Source organism: Hippoglossus stenolepis, chromosome 8 (assembly GCF_022539355.2).
Source record: "Hippoglossus stenolepis isolate QCI-W04-F060 chromosome 8, HSTE1.2, whole genome shotgun sequence".
NCBI lineage: Eukaryota > Metazoa > Chordata > Actinopteri > Pleuronectiformes > Pleuronectidae > Hippoglossus > Hippoglossus stenolepis.
Genome location: NC_061490.1, coordinates 8153763 through 8170969, shown reverse-complemented (window position 1 = coordinate 8170969; position 17207 = coordinate 8153763). Strand labels below are relative to the sequence as shown.

The following is a 17207-nucleotide window of genomic DNA, read 5'->3' as shown; positions in this document are numbered from 1 at the left end:
ACAGCAGACAGAACAGTTACACTTTTAAAATGCAGAAACACTGGTGGTGTGCATGAGCATGCCTGAAGTAGTTGTGGACTTAGTGTCTGCTCCAGCTGAATAGGGCTGCAATGCCAAGTCCAAGTGAGAGTGAAAAGTACCTCAGTGAAAAGTTCTTGTGAAAGCAGTCAAATGTTACTAAAGACTTTAAATCCCAGATGTAAATACTTTATTAGAGCCACCTCTACAAGATGTAGATCATAGTTTTCACTGGGAACTGTTTTCTCCTGAAGGAAATCAATGACTCGTCAAACAGTATAGATGGCTGTGCAGGAAATGTTGAAGTGCACTTGTGTGTGTTTTAGAGCAGCAAGTCCTGCACCACTTGTCTATTCTGTTTGATTTAATGGAGGATCCTGAGTTCATGTTTGACTGTACTGAAATATTTGTGTGTTTTCCAGGAGTATAAGCCCCCAGCCACGCGGCGTCTCCATGAGATTTTGGGTGTGGAGACTGGGGGCCCAGGAGGCAGAAGGGCAGGGGAGCCAGGACACGCCCCCTGTGACTACCTGAAGTTTAAAGGTAAACCAGCGGTAGTGTGGAGGACACTGGATTAGATGACCAAAAATTATTAGAGCATATTTATATTTTCCAGATGTTTTAATGTTGATTAGTCAATACAGCCAACATGTCACTTATACATTCCAATACAAATGACAATGAAAGGAATATCTGGACTTAAACATCCATGCACATGACAGACATTTAAAATAACTTGCTGTTGGCAGGCTGCGTTACAGCCATCAACCTCTTTTCTATTTGCAGTGGGGACAAAAAGATCATTTCCAAAAGTGAAGAATTAAAAGTAGAAGTAAAAAGAGTTCATGTATTTTACAACCAAATGCAGTTGCCCTTGATTCAACCTCTCTTTGCTAAACATGACCTGGAAGACGGAGAATCCTCTCACACAACAGAGAGTAGTAAAAATTCAAAAATGGAAGTTGGGGAGGAACTGCCTGTAGTATAATTTATTTTGGTGAATTCAACTACATTCACACACAGTCACTTAAGAGGTGTCGTGAGTCACGTTTACATGGACATCCAAATAATAACCCTATTAGAGTTTACACACTATTTTGTTACAACAGCATACATTATCCACTGCTTGACGACGCATGTCCTGGTTTTGAGTGTTAAGAAGTAGGATAATAACGTTGATGTGAGTCATAATCTGTAATTTGTAAATAGGTATATGAATAGATTATTCTATTGGCAACTCATGTTGACATCATAATCAAATTAATGTCTTATTCAGAATAAGGTCAATAGTCGCAAGCTTGCTGTCCATGTAAATGAATAAGAGTGTAAACGGACAGGGAAGGTTACACCTCATCTAGAAAGTGAGTGTCCAGTAATTTGAACTGTCGCAGTATGAGTGTTAGCAGGGGCTTAGCAAGTTGACTTATATGTTCACGCAGAAGCACACGTCTCCTCAAGAAGCTGCACATGTCCACGTTTGAATGAAATTTCTAGCTCAGTGTTTGTGTTGAAACTACTAACAACAACTGTCCACTTTATCCGGGAGAGTCAAAACAGTCCACATGGATTATTGTTTGTGCACCAATGCAAGAAATGTTTGGCTAACATGGGGGTGGTGGTCAGTAGGTGAGGCAGCAATCCAGCTCCCTCCTGTTTACTTGCAGCTACTACAAAATATTATCCTCATCATGGTCATGTTTTGTCCTCTTCCAGACCTGATCCTGCGTATGTTGGACTACGACCCTAAAAGCCGTATCACGCCATTCTACGCCCTGCAGCACAATTTCTTCAAGAAGACGACAGATGAAGGAACCAACACCAGTTCATCTACATCCACCTCTCCTGCCATGGACCACTCCCATTCAACCTCCACTACTAGCTCTGTTTCTAGCTCTGGTAAAATACACACCACCTGCTCCACACACTCTTGAATCCTCCCTCTGCAGTTTCTCACCTGGCTATCCTTTATCTCAGTTGTCCTACTCAGTAGAGAAGATAAATCTTGGTAAAGAACGAGTTGTCCTGGATTTTAGTATTATTAATTAACCCGCTAAGGAGCAAGAAAGGAGTTGGGCTCTTTAAGTGTCCTAGGTGCTATGAAAAGGGAAAATGGAGGGAAATAGGTCTCCTCCAACTGTGTTAGTCCAGTGAAGTAGCTGAGAAGGGAAGAGACACTCAGATACCCAGCTGCTGCCTGCTGACCACTGAAAACCGGTGGCTCAGAATGAGAGGATTCCCTTTACCTCAAGGAGGGAGTCAGCTTACTTGTTGCTGTAGAAGACTACAAACAGCCAGTCTACACCTGAATGGACTGAACCCTTGTGCAGTTCATTTGTGGTGTTATGGTGTCCAGCCCCAGGATCCTGTGATTCTAGACAAATGCCATGTGGGTGAACTGAAAAGGTTTCCTTCATCATGTTTTGAAGTAAGATGACTTGTTTTATAAACAGATCTTAGTGTGACACCAGCGGGGAAGAGTAAAGCTGCAGTGAAGTGCTGCTGGACTTCACTTAAGCTGTGTCTCAATTCAGGGGCTGCATCCTTCAGAGGACGTGGTCCACATGGCCCATGAAGACCGCCTCCTTCGTGGGCCGTTTAGACCGTGAAGGCCGAACCATAATGAGACAGTCTGGTTTATAGAGGCCTTCAATAATCAGCATCCCCAGCTCGTTCCGCCGTTGAAGTTGAACACGATGATACATACATACAAGGTTCATCACTGAAGGGCAATGAATTCTGGGATAGGTTGGGCCAGGAAGGGTCCACCTGTTCGAGCCTTCGTTTCTCAGAGGTGGAAATATGCATTTGTCGGCTGCATTTAGAGGAGCCTTTCAAATGGGACAGTCTAGTTGCGCCACTGTGACACAATCTGCCTTGAATGCCGCCTCCTAAGGATGCACCAGCTGAATTGAGGGACAGCTTTTGACATCAGTAACAGGAACACACATCAGTCAGACTATTCTACTGCCAGTTCTGTTTGTAATAAGTCAGTTTAAGTCAGACTAGGGCAGTACTGCAGGTGCAAAGATTTCTTTCCTTTGGTCCAGACAAAGTGAAACAAGAAGCAGGTATGACAACCCTCTCGAGAGGAATCCTAATAAAAGCATCTGTGATTTATCCACACATGTAACCATGTTTCAAAGAGTGTTTAAAAGTCACATCAGATGATTTCATGAATTTCTGTCAGAGCTGCCAAGTAGGAGTTTAATGTTGCTCTCTTTTATCGACAGGTGGCTCCAGTGGTTCTTCCAATGACAACCGCAACTACCGCTACAGTAACCGCTACTACAACTCTGCTGTTACACATTCAGACTATGAGATGACCAGCCCTCAGGTATAAGCAGCACTGCATCACTGTTTAACACAACACCTCTTCAAGTGTCATCTTACATCCCAATCCCATTCCACCAACTTGACCTGTGATTTGGACCTGCTCATGAAGCTTCTTTAAGTTCCTCCGTCAGAGCAGGACCGGGAACAAAACTGGACTCTAAATGTGTCTCATCTCTGTGTTTTTGTCTCGACTCTCCCCCACCAGGCTCCCTCCCAGCAGCAGATGAGGATGTGGCCAGGCAGTGATGGTGGAGGTGGGGGTCAGGACCCAGCATACACCCAGTTGCTGCTCCACAAGCCGGCTGCCTCCCAGCAACACCAGCGCCACTTCCTGGATGCGCCCCACCATCCCCACCCAACTTACTCCCACCACGGAAACGGTGGGCGTGGCCTGCGGCAGGGCGGACAGACGGGCATCGGAGGAGGGGGGGGCCAGCAGGGATCCTCGCCCCAGATGAGTGACAGCATGGATGTGGGCGTGTCCCTAGGGCTGCACCACCTGGGGGCGGTGTCTTCCATGGAGGCCTCTCAATTTGGCTCTGCCTCCCTGCCCCTCGCTCTGCCAATTGGACTGTCTGCCTTCCGGACTCGGACGGCCCCCACCGCCCCAGGGCCACAAGCCCCAACCCCTGAGGACTACTACCCTGCCTCCAACAACAATAACCCCGCTGCGGGGGGCAGAGGGAGGCCGGACTCAGACGAGGGGCCAGCCAATTCTTGATAAAACCTGAACCATGCCCTAAAGCCATACAATTTTAACTACAACTACTACAACTACACACATACAGCCAGAGTTCAGAGACAAAGAGGTGAACTTTGTGCTGAAGGAGACAGTTTGTACTGCATGAGAGGAGGAGGAGGAAGGAGGAGGAGGATGCTGGGAAAACTCTCCTTTTATCCTGTTTTAGTTTGTTGTCTTTTGTTGCAACTGTAATTGGAAAGGAATGATTGTGACAAGTTTGTTTTTATTAATATTATTATTGTTGTTTAATATTTGATTTTTCTCGGGTTTGAGGAGTTGTGTGTTCTACTTGGTTGTTGTTTAAGCCTGGAGAGGAGGAGGAGGATGAAGAGGAAAGAGAGAGGAGCCATGCTTTTCCATTTTACTCCACATGGTGGCTGTAAGTGGACAGAGAGCACATGTTCATGTTCAAACCGGTTAGTTATGACATAATTATATTTGCAGCTCTTAGAGACGAGCAGTCTTAACACACACAGACAAACACACACATGTATACAGTGTGTATATATATATATGTATTATGTACGTATACACACACTGCTGCATCAAGAAGACAGAAGCTGGTTTCAAAGGTAGAAAACACCAACATATGTGTGATTCAGGACTCATGGATTCTCTCTCGTGTCTGTGTTAAACTCACTTTTTCTTTGAGTTTGTGTCCTCCCTCTGTCGCTCCCAGCCTGGTTGTCACAGAGTACGGAGAGAGGGAGGGAGGTGGAGGGAGGAGAAGGTGACGGGACACTGATGCCGTGCTGGTGCTCATAGGGATCTCCTTCTCCTCCTCATCCTCCTCTTCTCCCCGCTCTCTTCTTCATCTCCTCCTCCTCCTGTTGTGTTTCTCCTCCAGACAGCTCCTCCTCTCTGTGCTGCTAATCACCATGACAACTGGTCCGGATTGCTGCTAAAGATCCAACACAGATCAATTAAAGAAATAAAAAGAAATAGAAACAGAAATAAAAAAAAAAACTTTTTAACCCTTCTGCTTAAGAGAAAAGGATAAAGTAAGAACCACTGCATCTCAATGTATTTATTACTATTTAACAAGAAAAAACAAACTGAAAGTAACCCTTTTTTCTGCTCTTCTTTGTTTGGTTGCCTTCTTTCTGCAGGTGAGCTCTGATTGGCTATTGTAACAGTGACAGTAACTGGTGACATGGGAATGCCACCGGTTGTGGGGGCTGGGTGGAGGGGAGGGGTTGGGGCAAAATAAAGTTGGATATATAATAAGAATAAAGAGTATACTTTTGCACACCAAAGTCAAACAAACATCAGATCTCCGCTTTTCTTCCTACTAATATGACCTTGTGTGTGGTCAGGATGAAGCTCTGATGCTTGGCCTCTCTCCACCCACGCTAAGCCATGGACACCTCATGTGTTCGTTATTAGATAAAAGAATGAAATACACACGTTATATGTCACACAACCAATGGTAGACAGCCAATCAAAAGCTAGTGTTTGACCAAGACAGATGAACAAAGGTTTGGAGAAAAAAAACACTGAAAGAAATTGGAAAACAATGAAAAGCAGGAAATGACATAACATAGTAATGACTTATTGGATCTTTTTTTTTTTTATTATTCATATGACTGTTTTCCCTCATTTGGTCTTATTTACAACTGAAAACTTTTGGACTTGCTCAAATACAACAGCTGTCTAAGATTTTTATGTTAATTAAAAACGAAGTGGTAGTGGTCACACTTTTAAATCAATGGTTCTTTAATCTCAGATTTCTGTATGACAGCATGTTCAGTTCAGTGAGAAACAGCAGCATCACATTCACCTTCAAAATAAAAAGACAGATTCATCTGTACAGCTACAAGACTCCAGCAGCATAGCTCATCTTGCTGATGGAGGCACAATGAACCTGGTGCAGAAGATACAAATGACATCTCTACTGTGCTGATGCTATTACTAAAAAAGGAAGGTGGGTTGCAAACAATATTTACCAGATGACCCACCTCATCAAGTCATTAGGACCGGGTTGATCTCAGTCTCCATCATTCTGCGTGCTGAAGTTTCCTTGGGCAAGATACTGATCCCCAAACTGCCCCTGACAACTGTGCCGCCAGTGTGTGAGTGACGTGTGATAGAATAAGTGCTGCACACGGATGCACTGTATGAATGTGTGTGTGGGACTAGAAATGCACTATAGGAATTTACCAAGTGTTTGGAAATTAAACTTCCTTTTGGCTTGCGTGAATATGTTTGTCAAAAAAACAAGACGCTGTATAGAAGATCACATGATTACAGCTCTTCAGTGAACTCCCTAATGTTGGGGAAAGTAAGAGAGAAGTTTGCTGTCAGCGACGACTAGAGATGATCACCTTGGTAACCAGGGTAGATGACAACTCTTCATTCTGCACAGTTCACCTGCTCTGCAGCAGGAGTCTGCGCCATGAGGTACCACCAAGCAAAATGAGTGGATTATCCAACTCTCTGCTCTTAATGCTGGTTCACTAGTAACACAAAGCTTGCACAGTTTTAGCAGATATACTGAACGTCACCATGGCAACCTATGCTGCACACTTGAGAGGATCAGACCGTCGCATCATCGTTCCCACAGGATCCTGACAAGGACACGTTTACTGATTTTATAATAATGAGTACTGTGATGATAACTGGAAGTAGAATTTATAGGCTACGTGTCCGCCATTAGAGAATACAGTCATTGCCCAGGGTCCTGAAAGATGCTCCAACATAGAAGCAACAAGAAACATAAATGAAAAGAGACAAAATACCTTCAAACAATGTGTCATTTTGTGTGTCTAGTTGAATGACTTTCCAACAAGTAAAGTTAGCTGTCAGTGTAAACAGAGGCTCCGGGGCCCCTCACCTCTTGTGATGCAGGAGGAATCCATAGAACCTAATTCAGACGTCTGATCCCACCAGATTCCACACAAACACAGCCGCAGTAACACTTTTTTAACACAGGCAGTTCCATGGAAGGCAGACATGCAGTGTTATCATAGATGTTTAATGAATTGTTCATCCATGAGTCACACACACAGATCATCAGTGTTGTAAGAAGTGGACGGACTGTCTGAGCATCACAACAAGCACAAGCATCAACAGAAGTTTAGTGTCTCAGATCTCTCTGAGTACACGGAAGATGTGTACTGTTGTTCCTGCACAGTGGATCTGATCGTCTTCAGCTTCTCCGCTGAGCTCCAACACTGCAGGTCACAGGTCAAAGAGACGAAGGTGCAGCTGCATGCACAGGGAAAGCGTCTAAGAAACTGTGATAAGCAATGTGAACAATATTTACCTGCACCAAGGAGGTTATGTTTTCACCTCTGTCAATTTGTTTGTTGGTTGGTTAGTTTGTAAGCAAGATTACACAAACACGACTGGACAGATTACCACAAAACTTCTGGTATGGGTCTGGGAAGAACCCATTCAATTTTTTCGAAATAGGGAGCAGATTAATTCAACATGGCGAAATAGGGCATTTTTCAATATTTTCGTTGATTTCACAGATAATAATTCATGGGCCGTGTAGAAAAAACCCCTGATAATAATGAATGTGTGAAATTTGGTGCAGGTCCAAATAAAAATATGGATCTAGTCAAAGTTAATGTGTTTTTTTACAAGACTATTGGTGGATGTTCTACTAAGAGCCATTATCATTTTTCTTATGTTAGTTCAGGAGACTGAATCTTATTATTAATAGAAGTAGTAGTAGTTGTAGTAGTAGTAGTAGAAGTATCATTATTATAATTATTATTATCTACGTTATCATTATTGGTTCAAGGTGAGATTCCCTCCACACCAGCTGGTGGCGGTATTGCGCATTTTCATTGATTGGTAGTTACCATAACACATGATGAGGAAGAAGACTCCTGGACATTTCTGTGAAGGAGTCAGCGCGAGGGTCTTAATATTGCTGCTGCACCGGAACCAGCAGGAACTCAGGGGATCCGTCTGACGTCACATGTTAAAGGTCAGATGTGTCCGCCTGTCTGTGTGTGTGTGTATCCGCCTGTCTGTGTGTGTGAGTGAGAGAGACAGTTGTTCTCAGTGTCCCTCTCTGTCTGTCTGTCTGTCTCTCAGTGTCTGTCTCTGTCTGTCTGTCTGTCTCTCAGTGTCTTTCTGTCTCTCTGTCTGTCTCTCAGTGTCTGTCTCTCTGTCTGTCTGTCACTCAGTGTCTCTCTGTCTCTCTCTCTGTCTGTCTCTCAGTGTCTCTCTGTCTGTCTCTCAGTGTGACTCCTCGACTCCTCCTGTCAGCTGCTGTTCACCTTCTTCATGTGCAGCCTCCTCCGGGCTCCACAAACATGAGCCCTCTGTCATAACCGCGGAATAACCAGACTCACCGTGTACTTCATTCACCTGCTGGTTATTACTGGTGACTGTCCGGACCTTTGCTGTTAAATCTCCGAACTGTCTTGTGAGACCAGACATGAAACATTCCTGGTGTCTTTTAAATACTAAATATTTTTTTATCGGTAAGCTTTTGTATATGTTTGACATATGTTTGGTTACATTTCATTTTTTAATGTCATTTTCTTGTCTTCTGTTTTTTTAACTGATCATCCCTCTCTTGTTTACAACTTTTTACAAAGGAAGTGCTGTCTAGAAAAAGTTGTTTATTAATATGATTATTATTATTATTAGGGTCGGGAATCGCAGGGTAACTCACAATACGACATGCAATACGTGACCTGAGATAATATCACTAAAGACGGTGTAGTGCAGAATTTGTGTGTTTATTCATTGCAATTTGGTTTCAAAGATACAAACTGAGATGAAACATTGCTTTAAAAAGTCTCTCTAATCTTAAACAAACGTACTGTAACTTGTCAATCTCCACAACCGTAAACTGGCAAAAATGTGTGTATATATACATATATATAAATATATTTACATATAACTAAATGAGTGAATATCAATGTTTGGCGGCAGCATATCAATTATTGTATCTCATGAGTCAGGTGACAATATACAGTATAGCTGTACTGATGTTTTCTTCCACTCCCAAATATTATTGTATTAACTCTGTTGGCCGAGTAAGGGTGTATTTTAGTTGTTGACAAAGAAGGAGGGAGGAGATAATATATCATTGGTCTACAGGAAGTATTTTAAGATGGAAATATTTAAACACAGCCATTGGGTTGATTATACAAGAAAGTCCTGGAAGTCCTTTCAGTCTGTGTTGGGGGGGACTGATAAACTAACAGTTTTTCCTATCACCACCCACAGGCGTCTTCAGCAGACACACCCTGTCCCAGCTACACACTCACCCGCTGTCTCCTCACCTCCCCTCACCCTGTCAGTGGGTCGCTGCACGCCAATGACAACTGTAGCAGTCCTTGGAGGGGGGATCGGGGGGTTGGCAGCGTCGTACTACCTTTGCAAGAGCCCCCAGGTTACCAAGGTAACACAGACAAACACACACACACACACACCACATGATGTTCAGTTGTGACCACTGTTGTTGCTTTTTAGTACAACAATGATGAAAAGGAGGCCAACATTTTATCTCTGATATACCTTCCACCCCCCATCCACCTGCCTTGAGTATATTAATGTCTATAAAAATAGAATGCACATATAAGAAAAATAAATAATAAAGGTTTATAGAAAAGAGGAAGGTCTTTTATTCCATCCACTGTGCAGGAGTCCTCTTGAAAAGCTGCACTGCACTTTGAATAATCTTAATGAGTCTTCATCATTAAGGCCCCCTCTTCTAAAAAAAAATACAAAGCAAAGTTTGAAAACACCTCTGATTTGGAATAATCCCTCCTTTGTGTGGCTTGTTCAAGTTTGTTTTCACGTGTCTGAATGACATGAGGATGACATGACAACTCACAAATGAAGCTACATATTTACACCTCTGGATTGTGACTCATGCTAATGTAGCACTGACAAAGATGATCGGGTGCGTAGAACTCACAGGCATAGATAATGGACGGATGGATATCAATATCAAAACATGTAAAGTACTTGGACAACTAGATTTCTACATTTGTTCTTCATCTGTGGACTATGTTTGTATGAACCTTGGTTGTAGTATCTTAGCAGTCTGTCTCTTCTGTGTCTCCAGGTCGTACTTGTGGAGGCCAGCAGCCGTTTGGGAGGTTGGCTGTGGTCCACCAGGAGGGCGGATGGAGCCGTGTTTGAACATGGACCCAGAGGGATTCGACCTGCTGGGGCGGTTGGACGCAACACACTCAACATGGTGCGTTCTACCACAGAAATTAAACTATAGTTAGAGGTGTGTTAACTGATGATTTTTATCTTTATCTTACACGGTAAACTTAACCTCACAGGTTTAAGAAAATCACCTTCTGATCTGAAAAAGAAATGAGTCACGTAGTAGGAACTCTGAAGTAGGCTGCTTGATATTGATGACATCTTTGGGGAACTTGGGGTAAATCAAAATCCTGATGGGGACCATAGTGCTCAACCACACAAGTGAAAAAGGTGAATGAAAACACTAAACTAAACATTGTTAAAGAATAATATTCACATGAATAAGGTGGGAGATAATGAAGTCTTCAACTCATCCAGTCTGTCTGAAGGTTTCTCTGCCTGTTCTGCAGAGGTTAGTTTCAGTCAGCCTGTCTCAGCATCTCAGATAGAAGTGATTGAACTGAACTCAATCCTAAAACATTCAGGACCTCGGAAAACGGATGTAAACTTGTCCCAAACTCTGTGTGTGTGTGTGTAGGTGGATGACCTGGGTCTTGCGGGGGAGATTCTTCCAGTCACCTACAGTCATGTTGCCTCTAAGAACAGATATCTGTATGTGAAGGGACAGCTCCACAAGATGCCCTCAGGAATCAGGTCAGATGCTGTTGTTTGATTTGTCAGCATTAACTTCAAAGCTATTTGAATCCATCTAAAAGAACAGAAAATTAGATTTCACACTAAATTTTGTTTGTCCATCATTACATCTTATGCTGAGTGGCTCTGTCCATTTATTCAGTTTATATTTTCATTTTTCATTCCACATTATTATTATTATGAATAGATGGTAAATGGTATATGAACATGCTGTTTTTTCACTGTGAAATTACTTCTTTCATTCTACTACCTTCTTATGCCTCCACACCAACAACAGCTGTAGCTGGAGACCTTATGTTTTTAGTTTTTCTGTCCGTCTTTCTCTTGTGACATCACACAGCATCTCAGGGAATTTCCCAAAATTGAATCCAAAGTTTAATTTAGACCCAAGGATGAACTGATGTGATTGTTGTGATCAAAGGTCTCTGTTACCTCACAAAACACACGTTTGGCTCTAACTCAAGAATTCATCCTCTTTTTATGACATAACTAACATTTTATGACAGTTTATATAATATATAAACTACAACTTGACTACTTGATGGAGGTGTAGATCTGACAGACAGTAATCCTACTTGAATGCCATGCTACTGTTGTGCATCAACTCCACAGTTGCATTGTTTACAACAGGGATTAGTTGATGGAGCTGAAGCTGGCCGGCCTGACGACCAGAGCAACGAGCATGCAGAAATCAGGGGGAGGCCACACAGAGGTTTAGCTAATAAAGTGGCCACTGAGTGTGTGGTCATCACTTTGTGTAGGACTGTGTATTGACTCTCTCTGTAGAGTCTGTGTTAAAACCACACCCCTTGTGATTTTCACATGTACTACTACTGCACTACTACTTAACGTCTCCGTGTCTTTCTACTACCTTCTTCATTTCAGTGGACTTTTACGGACAGTCCCGCCCTTCTCTCGTCCCCTCCTGTTGAGCGTTGCCATGGAGATACTGGTGAAGAAAAGCAAGGAGGACGATGAATCTATCCATTCATTTGTTACTCGGAGGCTGGGAAAGGAGGTGCTTAAAACATCGTAATTTCTCATTCAGATTCTTTATTTTATATATATATATATATATATATGAATAAACAAATGATAAACAAGGGTCACATCTTTTGTCTTAAAGTATTGACGACAGACGAACGAGACATGTTGTCACCTGTATAGAAAGTGACGATTTGTGGCTCACAGGGGGCTGTCACATGACACAGGTACGCACATTTCACCAGGTGAGCTACCTGTGACCTGGTTAAATGTGCGTACCTGTGTCATGTGGCAAGGCCTTATCACAGTGGCCTGGATTCTAATCAAGTTTTATATTTGTCAATGCCACCAGTTGTCTTATGTGACTATTCAGTTTTGAATTGCTTGCTATCTCATTTTAATTTCCTCCTCTGTGTGTGTCTAGTTGGCGGACATAGCTGTGGACAGTTTGTGTCGCGGCGTGTTTGCAGGGGACTGCAGGAAGTTAAGTGTGCGCTCTTGTTTTCCGGCGCTCTACAACGCAGAGCAGCATAGAGGTTCCCTGACACTGGGCATGCTGCTGGGCTCAGGTACACCTTGCCACTTACTGCACTGCTGTTACTTTTGTTTCTGTTTCATTTTCCCATTTAGCTTTGAGAGCACAGCTTCTCACACACACAACCAATTTCCAGACGATCTTCTCTAATCCTAATAACTTCCAAATCAAATTCATTTTTTCTGTGCTCCTGATGACTCTTCTGTATTATCCCTTTGCCAGTTGAGGCTCTGCTGCTCTAAATGTGTGTTTGGTTTGTCCGCTCTGGGCTTCTGTAGAAACACTGCATACATGGTGGAAGAGGACCATGTCCTATCAAAGATTTATCTGCTCAACTCTGTAAAATGCTAATGTAAAGATAATGAAAACAAAAAAGGTTCTTACTCATACACACTGGACCTTAACATGCAGTTAAAAAGCAAACCGGCCTGCAGTATCATCAGGGTCCATCCTCATACCACTGGGTAATTTGAATACTGTAACATCGCACCAGGACTGTCCCACTGTCTTTCAGTCCATCTCAGTGACATAAGCTTGAAGTGTAATACTTGTTTCATTTGATAAGTATTGTGTCCTGTTGTATGTATGAAAACCTCAGGTCCCACTCCTGTGATTCCCCCTGGCCCACTGGCTCAGAGATCTATTAAAGAGTCTTGGGCCCAGTGGTCCCTGAGAAGAGGAGTGGAGTCCCTCCCCGAATCCATCACAGACTACCTTCAACAAAGCGGGAGAGTAGAGCTTCACAGAGACGCAGCTGTTAGAAACATCTGTCCCTCACACTCTGGCTGGAAGGTCAGTGAGGATCATGAACTGTGTTTGCCTGAATGTGTCAATATGAATGTGATGCTCGGATGTAGCTGGTTTATTATAGAGATTATACATATTTTAATAACCAAACTAGGTTGTGATGTTCTGTGATATTTGCACACAACTTTAGCTATGTAGTGTCACATTTCCTCTCTCTCCCATCAGCCTCAGTTTATGTTTTTAGTTTCTCAAACTAATTAGTAAATGCTATCAAGTTAGAATGCTAAAGTGAGATGGTGAACAAGGTGGATATTTTACCTGCTAAACATCTGAGTGGAGTTTCTAGGCCAGGAAACAAAACAGGTTGAGTTCTCATATTCTGCTGTTGTTTGGCAACTTTCATGAAAGATGTGTGTCTGTGTGTAGATCAATTTGGAAGATGGAGTCATATCAGCCGATCACATCATCTCTGCTCTGCCTGCTAAAGGTCAGTGCTGACGACTGGATCTCAGCTCTTCTAGTGTCGTCTGATCAACGGCAGAAACTCTGCTCATTACATGTGGCTCAACATCTTCACTGTATTCAGTATAAATTGAAATTATACAACTAGACAAATTCACTATTTTTACCCAAATCAAAAATGCCTTACACTTGCTGCTACAAAACAATATATATAATTTATATATAACCATCACATGTCATCACATCTCTCTGTTACCACAGCCCTCTCGTCAGCCCTGCCTTCCTCCTGTCAACCTCTCATCCAGGAGCTGCACGACATCGCCACGGTAACGGTCGCTGTGGTAAATCTGGAGTACGACGGTTCCATCTTGCCTGCAATGGTGAGAACTACTCAGAGACACACACACAACACTGTTGGGGGCAGTATAGGAATGCTTGACAGTGGTAAACTTATTTAAAATGTATATTCATCATTTTTCTCCGATGACAACATGACTCCACTCTCATGAGTTTGTGCCTGAGGTTCAAGCACATTCTCGTCCTCATCACTAACAAATCTGTACTAATGAAGATGAGGCAGTAGCATTGTGCCCGTTCTCATTCTGATGACCCACTGACACTTTTCAGGTGCCAACAACAAAGCAAACGATGCAAACAGTAATACTGTGCCTCTGGAAATAATTCATCATTTTTTCTGGGGTTGGTCAGCTTATGTCAGTCGAGCCACGCAGCAACGCAGGAGGGGGTCAGGGAAAACAGTGTTGTCTTAAAATGAGCCGAACACAGAACAGACGGATGGAAGTAGAGACGGGGGATGGAAACAACAGTGTTACTCATTTCTGTTGCACACTCAGAGACTCTCAGTGTCTGGCTGACATTGTTATCAGCAGCCTGGCAGGACAGACACTCAGCGGTGTGATAGGATTCCGTCAGTGAGCTGTTACCAAGACACCAACGTTTACTTGCACTGACTTTGTCTAAATTTGATGTTGTCATGTCCCAGATAAAAAAAAAACACATCAGGTTCAACGAGAGACTAAATATGCAGACCTGGTTGCGGAGTGCAGGGCAGGCGGATGGAACACAAAACTCTGTCCGGTGAAGATCGGCACTTGGGGCTTTGTTGGAAGCTTAACATTACACCTGCTCTGAAACCAAGACAAAGAGTTACACAAAGCCACTAGGGAGCTTTCTGGAGAGGCAGAGAGGGACAGTCTCTGGGTATGGCTTGGAAGGTGGGACAAGATTAGGGGAGCCAGCAGCTCCTGAGAACAGTTAGCTGAGGGGGGTGTCAGGGAGACGTCCTTGTTCACAGACGATGTTCTGGGAGAAGGGTCGAAACACTCCACAGCAGATGACCCTGCAGCTTACAAGAGGGTCACCTGTGGATATGTAAAATTACACACACACACATACACACTAATCTGAAGCATTGGGAAGGTCCTGTTTCTTTTCAGTGGCAGTTTTTGTTTCTAGAAGTGACAATAAAAATCCTTCTCTTTGACTCTGTCAGGGTTTTGGTCACCTGGTTCCATCATCAGAGGATCGGGGTTTGCTCGGGGTCGTCTATGACTCTGTTCCCTTCCCTGAACACAACAGACCTGATGGGCAGACGACTAGACTGACGGTACACACACACACACACACACAAACGCACACCTTTTAGCTCTTGTTTGGTCTCCACCAGCTCCACCAGAGTGGTTCCACTGAAGAAAGTTAAGTTGTGGAGCAGTTTTATGTGGTTTTCCTTTGGAATATTATTTCATATAGTGCTGTGCTTAAACATGAAGTAGAGATGAATGAAAACCAAAACAATTAGCTAAAAGCTGTTCTAAGGCTTCCAATGATTATCTGTGTGGCTTCATCACTGTCAGTCTCACATTGAGCCTCACACATAATCATTTGACCCATATTGTTAATAATATTAGTTGTTAGAATATTAATTGTGGCAGCTGAAGAGGGACAGAGCCGTGCATGTGGTATCTGCAGTGAACCATCTTGTTGTCAGGTGAGTCCACATCTCTGACCTAAACTCATGTGACCGTGTCGTCTAGGTGATGATGGGCGGGGCCTGGTTCCAGGAAGAGTTCGGGGACCCAGAAACAGTGACAGAGGAGCGTCTTCTAGCGAGAGCCACAGAGGCGGTGCACAGCCACCTGGGTGTCACCACAGCACCCAGGTGGAGTTGGGTGGCTCTACAAAGGGTGAGAGAGGACAGGACTGTCTGTGGATTCAAACATGAACTCCAGACCAGCTACAAATTCATGTCAATGATTCAAATATGATTCTCTGCTGTTACATCACTATTTCATTCATTCTTAATTGTATCTCAGCTACTGAAGATACTGCACAGTTCATCACTGGTTCCTGTCCCCTGGCCTTTGACTTATACTGCATCTGGACTATACTGTAGGTTGTTGTAACAGTGATGACATCTCTGCTGTGTTTCTCTCACCAGGACTGCATACCTCAGTACTATGAAGGACACTACAGGAGAGTTGGTGAGTGTTGACTTCTGCATCACATCTAAAGATGATGTATTTACAGGCTGTAGTAAAACATCATTGTAAGGAGTGTCTGTCTGCCTTTACAGAGTCCATGCGTAGCTTCATAAGGAAGAATAATCTCCCGCTGTCTCTGATTGGTTCCTGCTATGATGGCGTGTCGGTGAATGATGTCATCTTCAGTGGACGGAGAGCTGTGGAGGATTTGTTGGGGACTGGGGTTTGATACAGTAGGCAGCACTTCACCAGGAGGATGCTTTGTGTTGTGAAGGCAGACAGCCAATATCACCCATGTGCCAGCATCCATCATCTTTCTACCCATAATGCCTCCTACCTCTCAGGGGCTGCATCCTTCGGAGGCTGCATTTGAAGACCTTTTGCGTCACAGCGGCGCAACAAGGCGGTTCCATTTTAAAGGCTCCTCAGAATGCAGCCGACAAATACGTCCTGCCATTCCCTAGAAACGAAGGATCCAACGTGTAGATCTTTCCCAGACAAATCTATCCCAGGATGCATTGCGCTTCAGTGACAAACTGTTTTTCAAAGAGGTAATGGCTACTACAAGCATCTAATGCTTGAGTATCATGCTTCATCTTAACCAAACAGCTAATGCTACACTTAGTAAAAAACCAAGGTTCATTCAAACTTTCTCATAGCAATAAGCCTCTTTAGACCGGACCTTCTCATTTTGGTTCAGCCTTCACGGTCAACTCAGGCCACGAAGGAGGTGGTCTTTGTGGGCCGGGCAGACCACATCCTCAGAAGGACGCAACCCCTGAATTGAGACACAGCCTGTTGTATTGTTGCTGCAGTGGTCTGATAAGCCTCATGACTGGTCAGTATAGACACTGACAGATAAAGTCCTATTTCTACTACTGCTGTGTATAAGATTGTATTTTAATACTGCAGTATCCAAATAAAATGACAGGTTGTTTAATACATGCAACGTCACGGTCAAGCACCTGTTTCTGTTCTGATTCTAGTCCTCATGAGTTTATTTATGTGTTGATACATGATCTTTATTGCGTCCCAGTACGTGGGATTTACCTACTGATGTGACTTGCACTTTAAATAAAGCCTTGTTGTAACTACAAGCTGT

At 43.4% G+C, this 17207-nt stretch overlaps 2 protein-coding genes across 5 annotated transcripts in view; both read left to right on the top strand.

The window, feature by feature from the left end:
* The window catches only part of dyrk1b (dual-specificity tyrosine-(Y)-phosphorylation regulated kinase 1B), a 54214-nt gene extending 48412 nt beyond the window's left edge, over positions 1 to 5802 (top strand). For both annotated transcript variants that reach the window (XM_035164567.2, XM_035164566.2), the window contains exons 10-13: positions 441 to 561; positions 1732 to 1914; positions 3249 to 3352; positions 3557 to 5802. In XM_035164567.2, coding sequence (XP_035020458.1) covers positions 441 to 561; positions 1732 to 1914; positions 3249 to 3352; positions 3557 to 4072 — 924 coding nt within the window. In that variant the 3' untranslated portion in view covers positions 4073 to 5802. The remainder of the gene's footprint in view (positions 1 to 440; positions 562 to 1731; positions 1915 to 3248; positions 3353 to 3556) is intronic.
* A 2028-nt stretch (positions 5803 to 7830) lies between these two features.
* On the top strand, positions 7831 to 17202 carry ppox (protoporphyrinogen oxidase). Of its 3 annotated transcripts, XM_047340769.1 has the most exons (14): positions 7831 to 8033; positions 8270 to 8535; positions 9290 to 9464; positions 10134 to 10268; positions 10761 to 10876; positions 11762 to 11894; positions 12285 to 12429; positions 12994 to 13187; positions 13569 to 13629; positions 13866 to 13984; positions 15118 to 15231; positions 15659 to 15808; positions 16063 to 16105; positions 16198 to 17202. In XM_047340769.1, exons 3-14 carry the CDS (start codon positions 9381 to 9383, stop codon positions 16332 to 16334), a joined length of 1431 nt encoding a protein of 476 aa, XP_047196725.1. In that variant the 5' UTR covers positions 7831 to 8033; positions 8270 to 8535; positions 9290 to 9380; the 3' UTR covers positions 16335 to 17202. The 3 variants fall into 3 exon arrangements, with proteins under 3 accessions (XP_047196725.1, XP_035020460.1, XP_035020462.1); XM_035164569.1 differs by lacking the exon at positions 8270 to 8535; XM_035164571.1 differs by lacking the exons at positions 7831 to 8033; positions 8270 to 8535; positions 9290 to 9464 and adding an exon at positions 10360 to 10513 and having other exon boundaries at positions 10132 to 10268.
* Positions 17203 to 17207: the final 5 nt, after the last annotated feature.

Excerpts from the sequence above, each read along its gene's own strand:
- ppox (XM_035164569.1), top strand. The coding sequence starts at position 9,381 with ATGACAACTGTAGCAGTCCTTGGAGGGGGGATCGGGGGGTTGGCAGCG. Across the intron at positions 12,430-12,993 it reads GGGCATGCTGCTGGGCTCAG|GTCCCACTCCTGTGATTCCC; the intron begins GTACACCTTGCC and ends TGAAAACCTCAG. Across the intron at positions 13,630-13,865 it reads CTCTGCTCTGCCTGCTAAAG|CCCTCTCGTCAGCCCTGCCT; the intron begins GTCAGTGCTGAC and ends CTGTTACCACAG.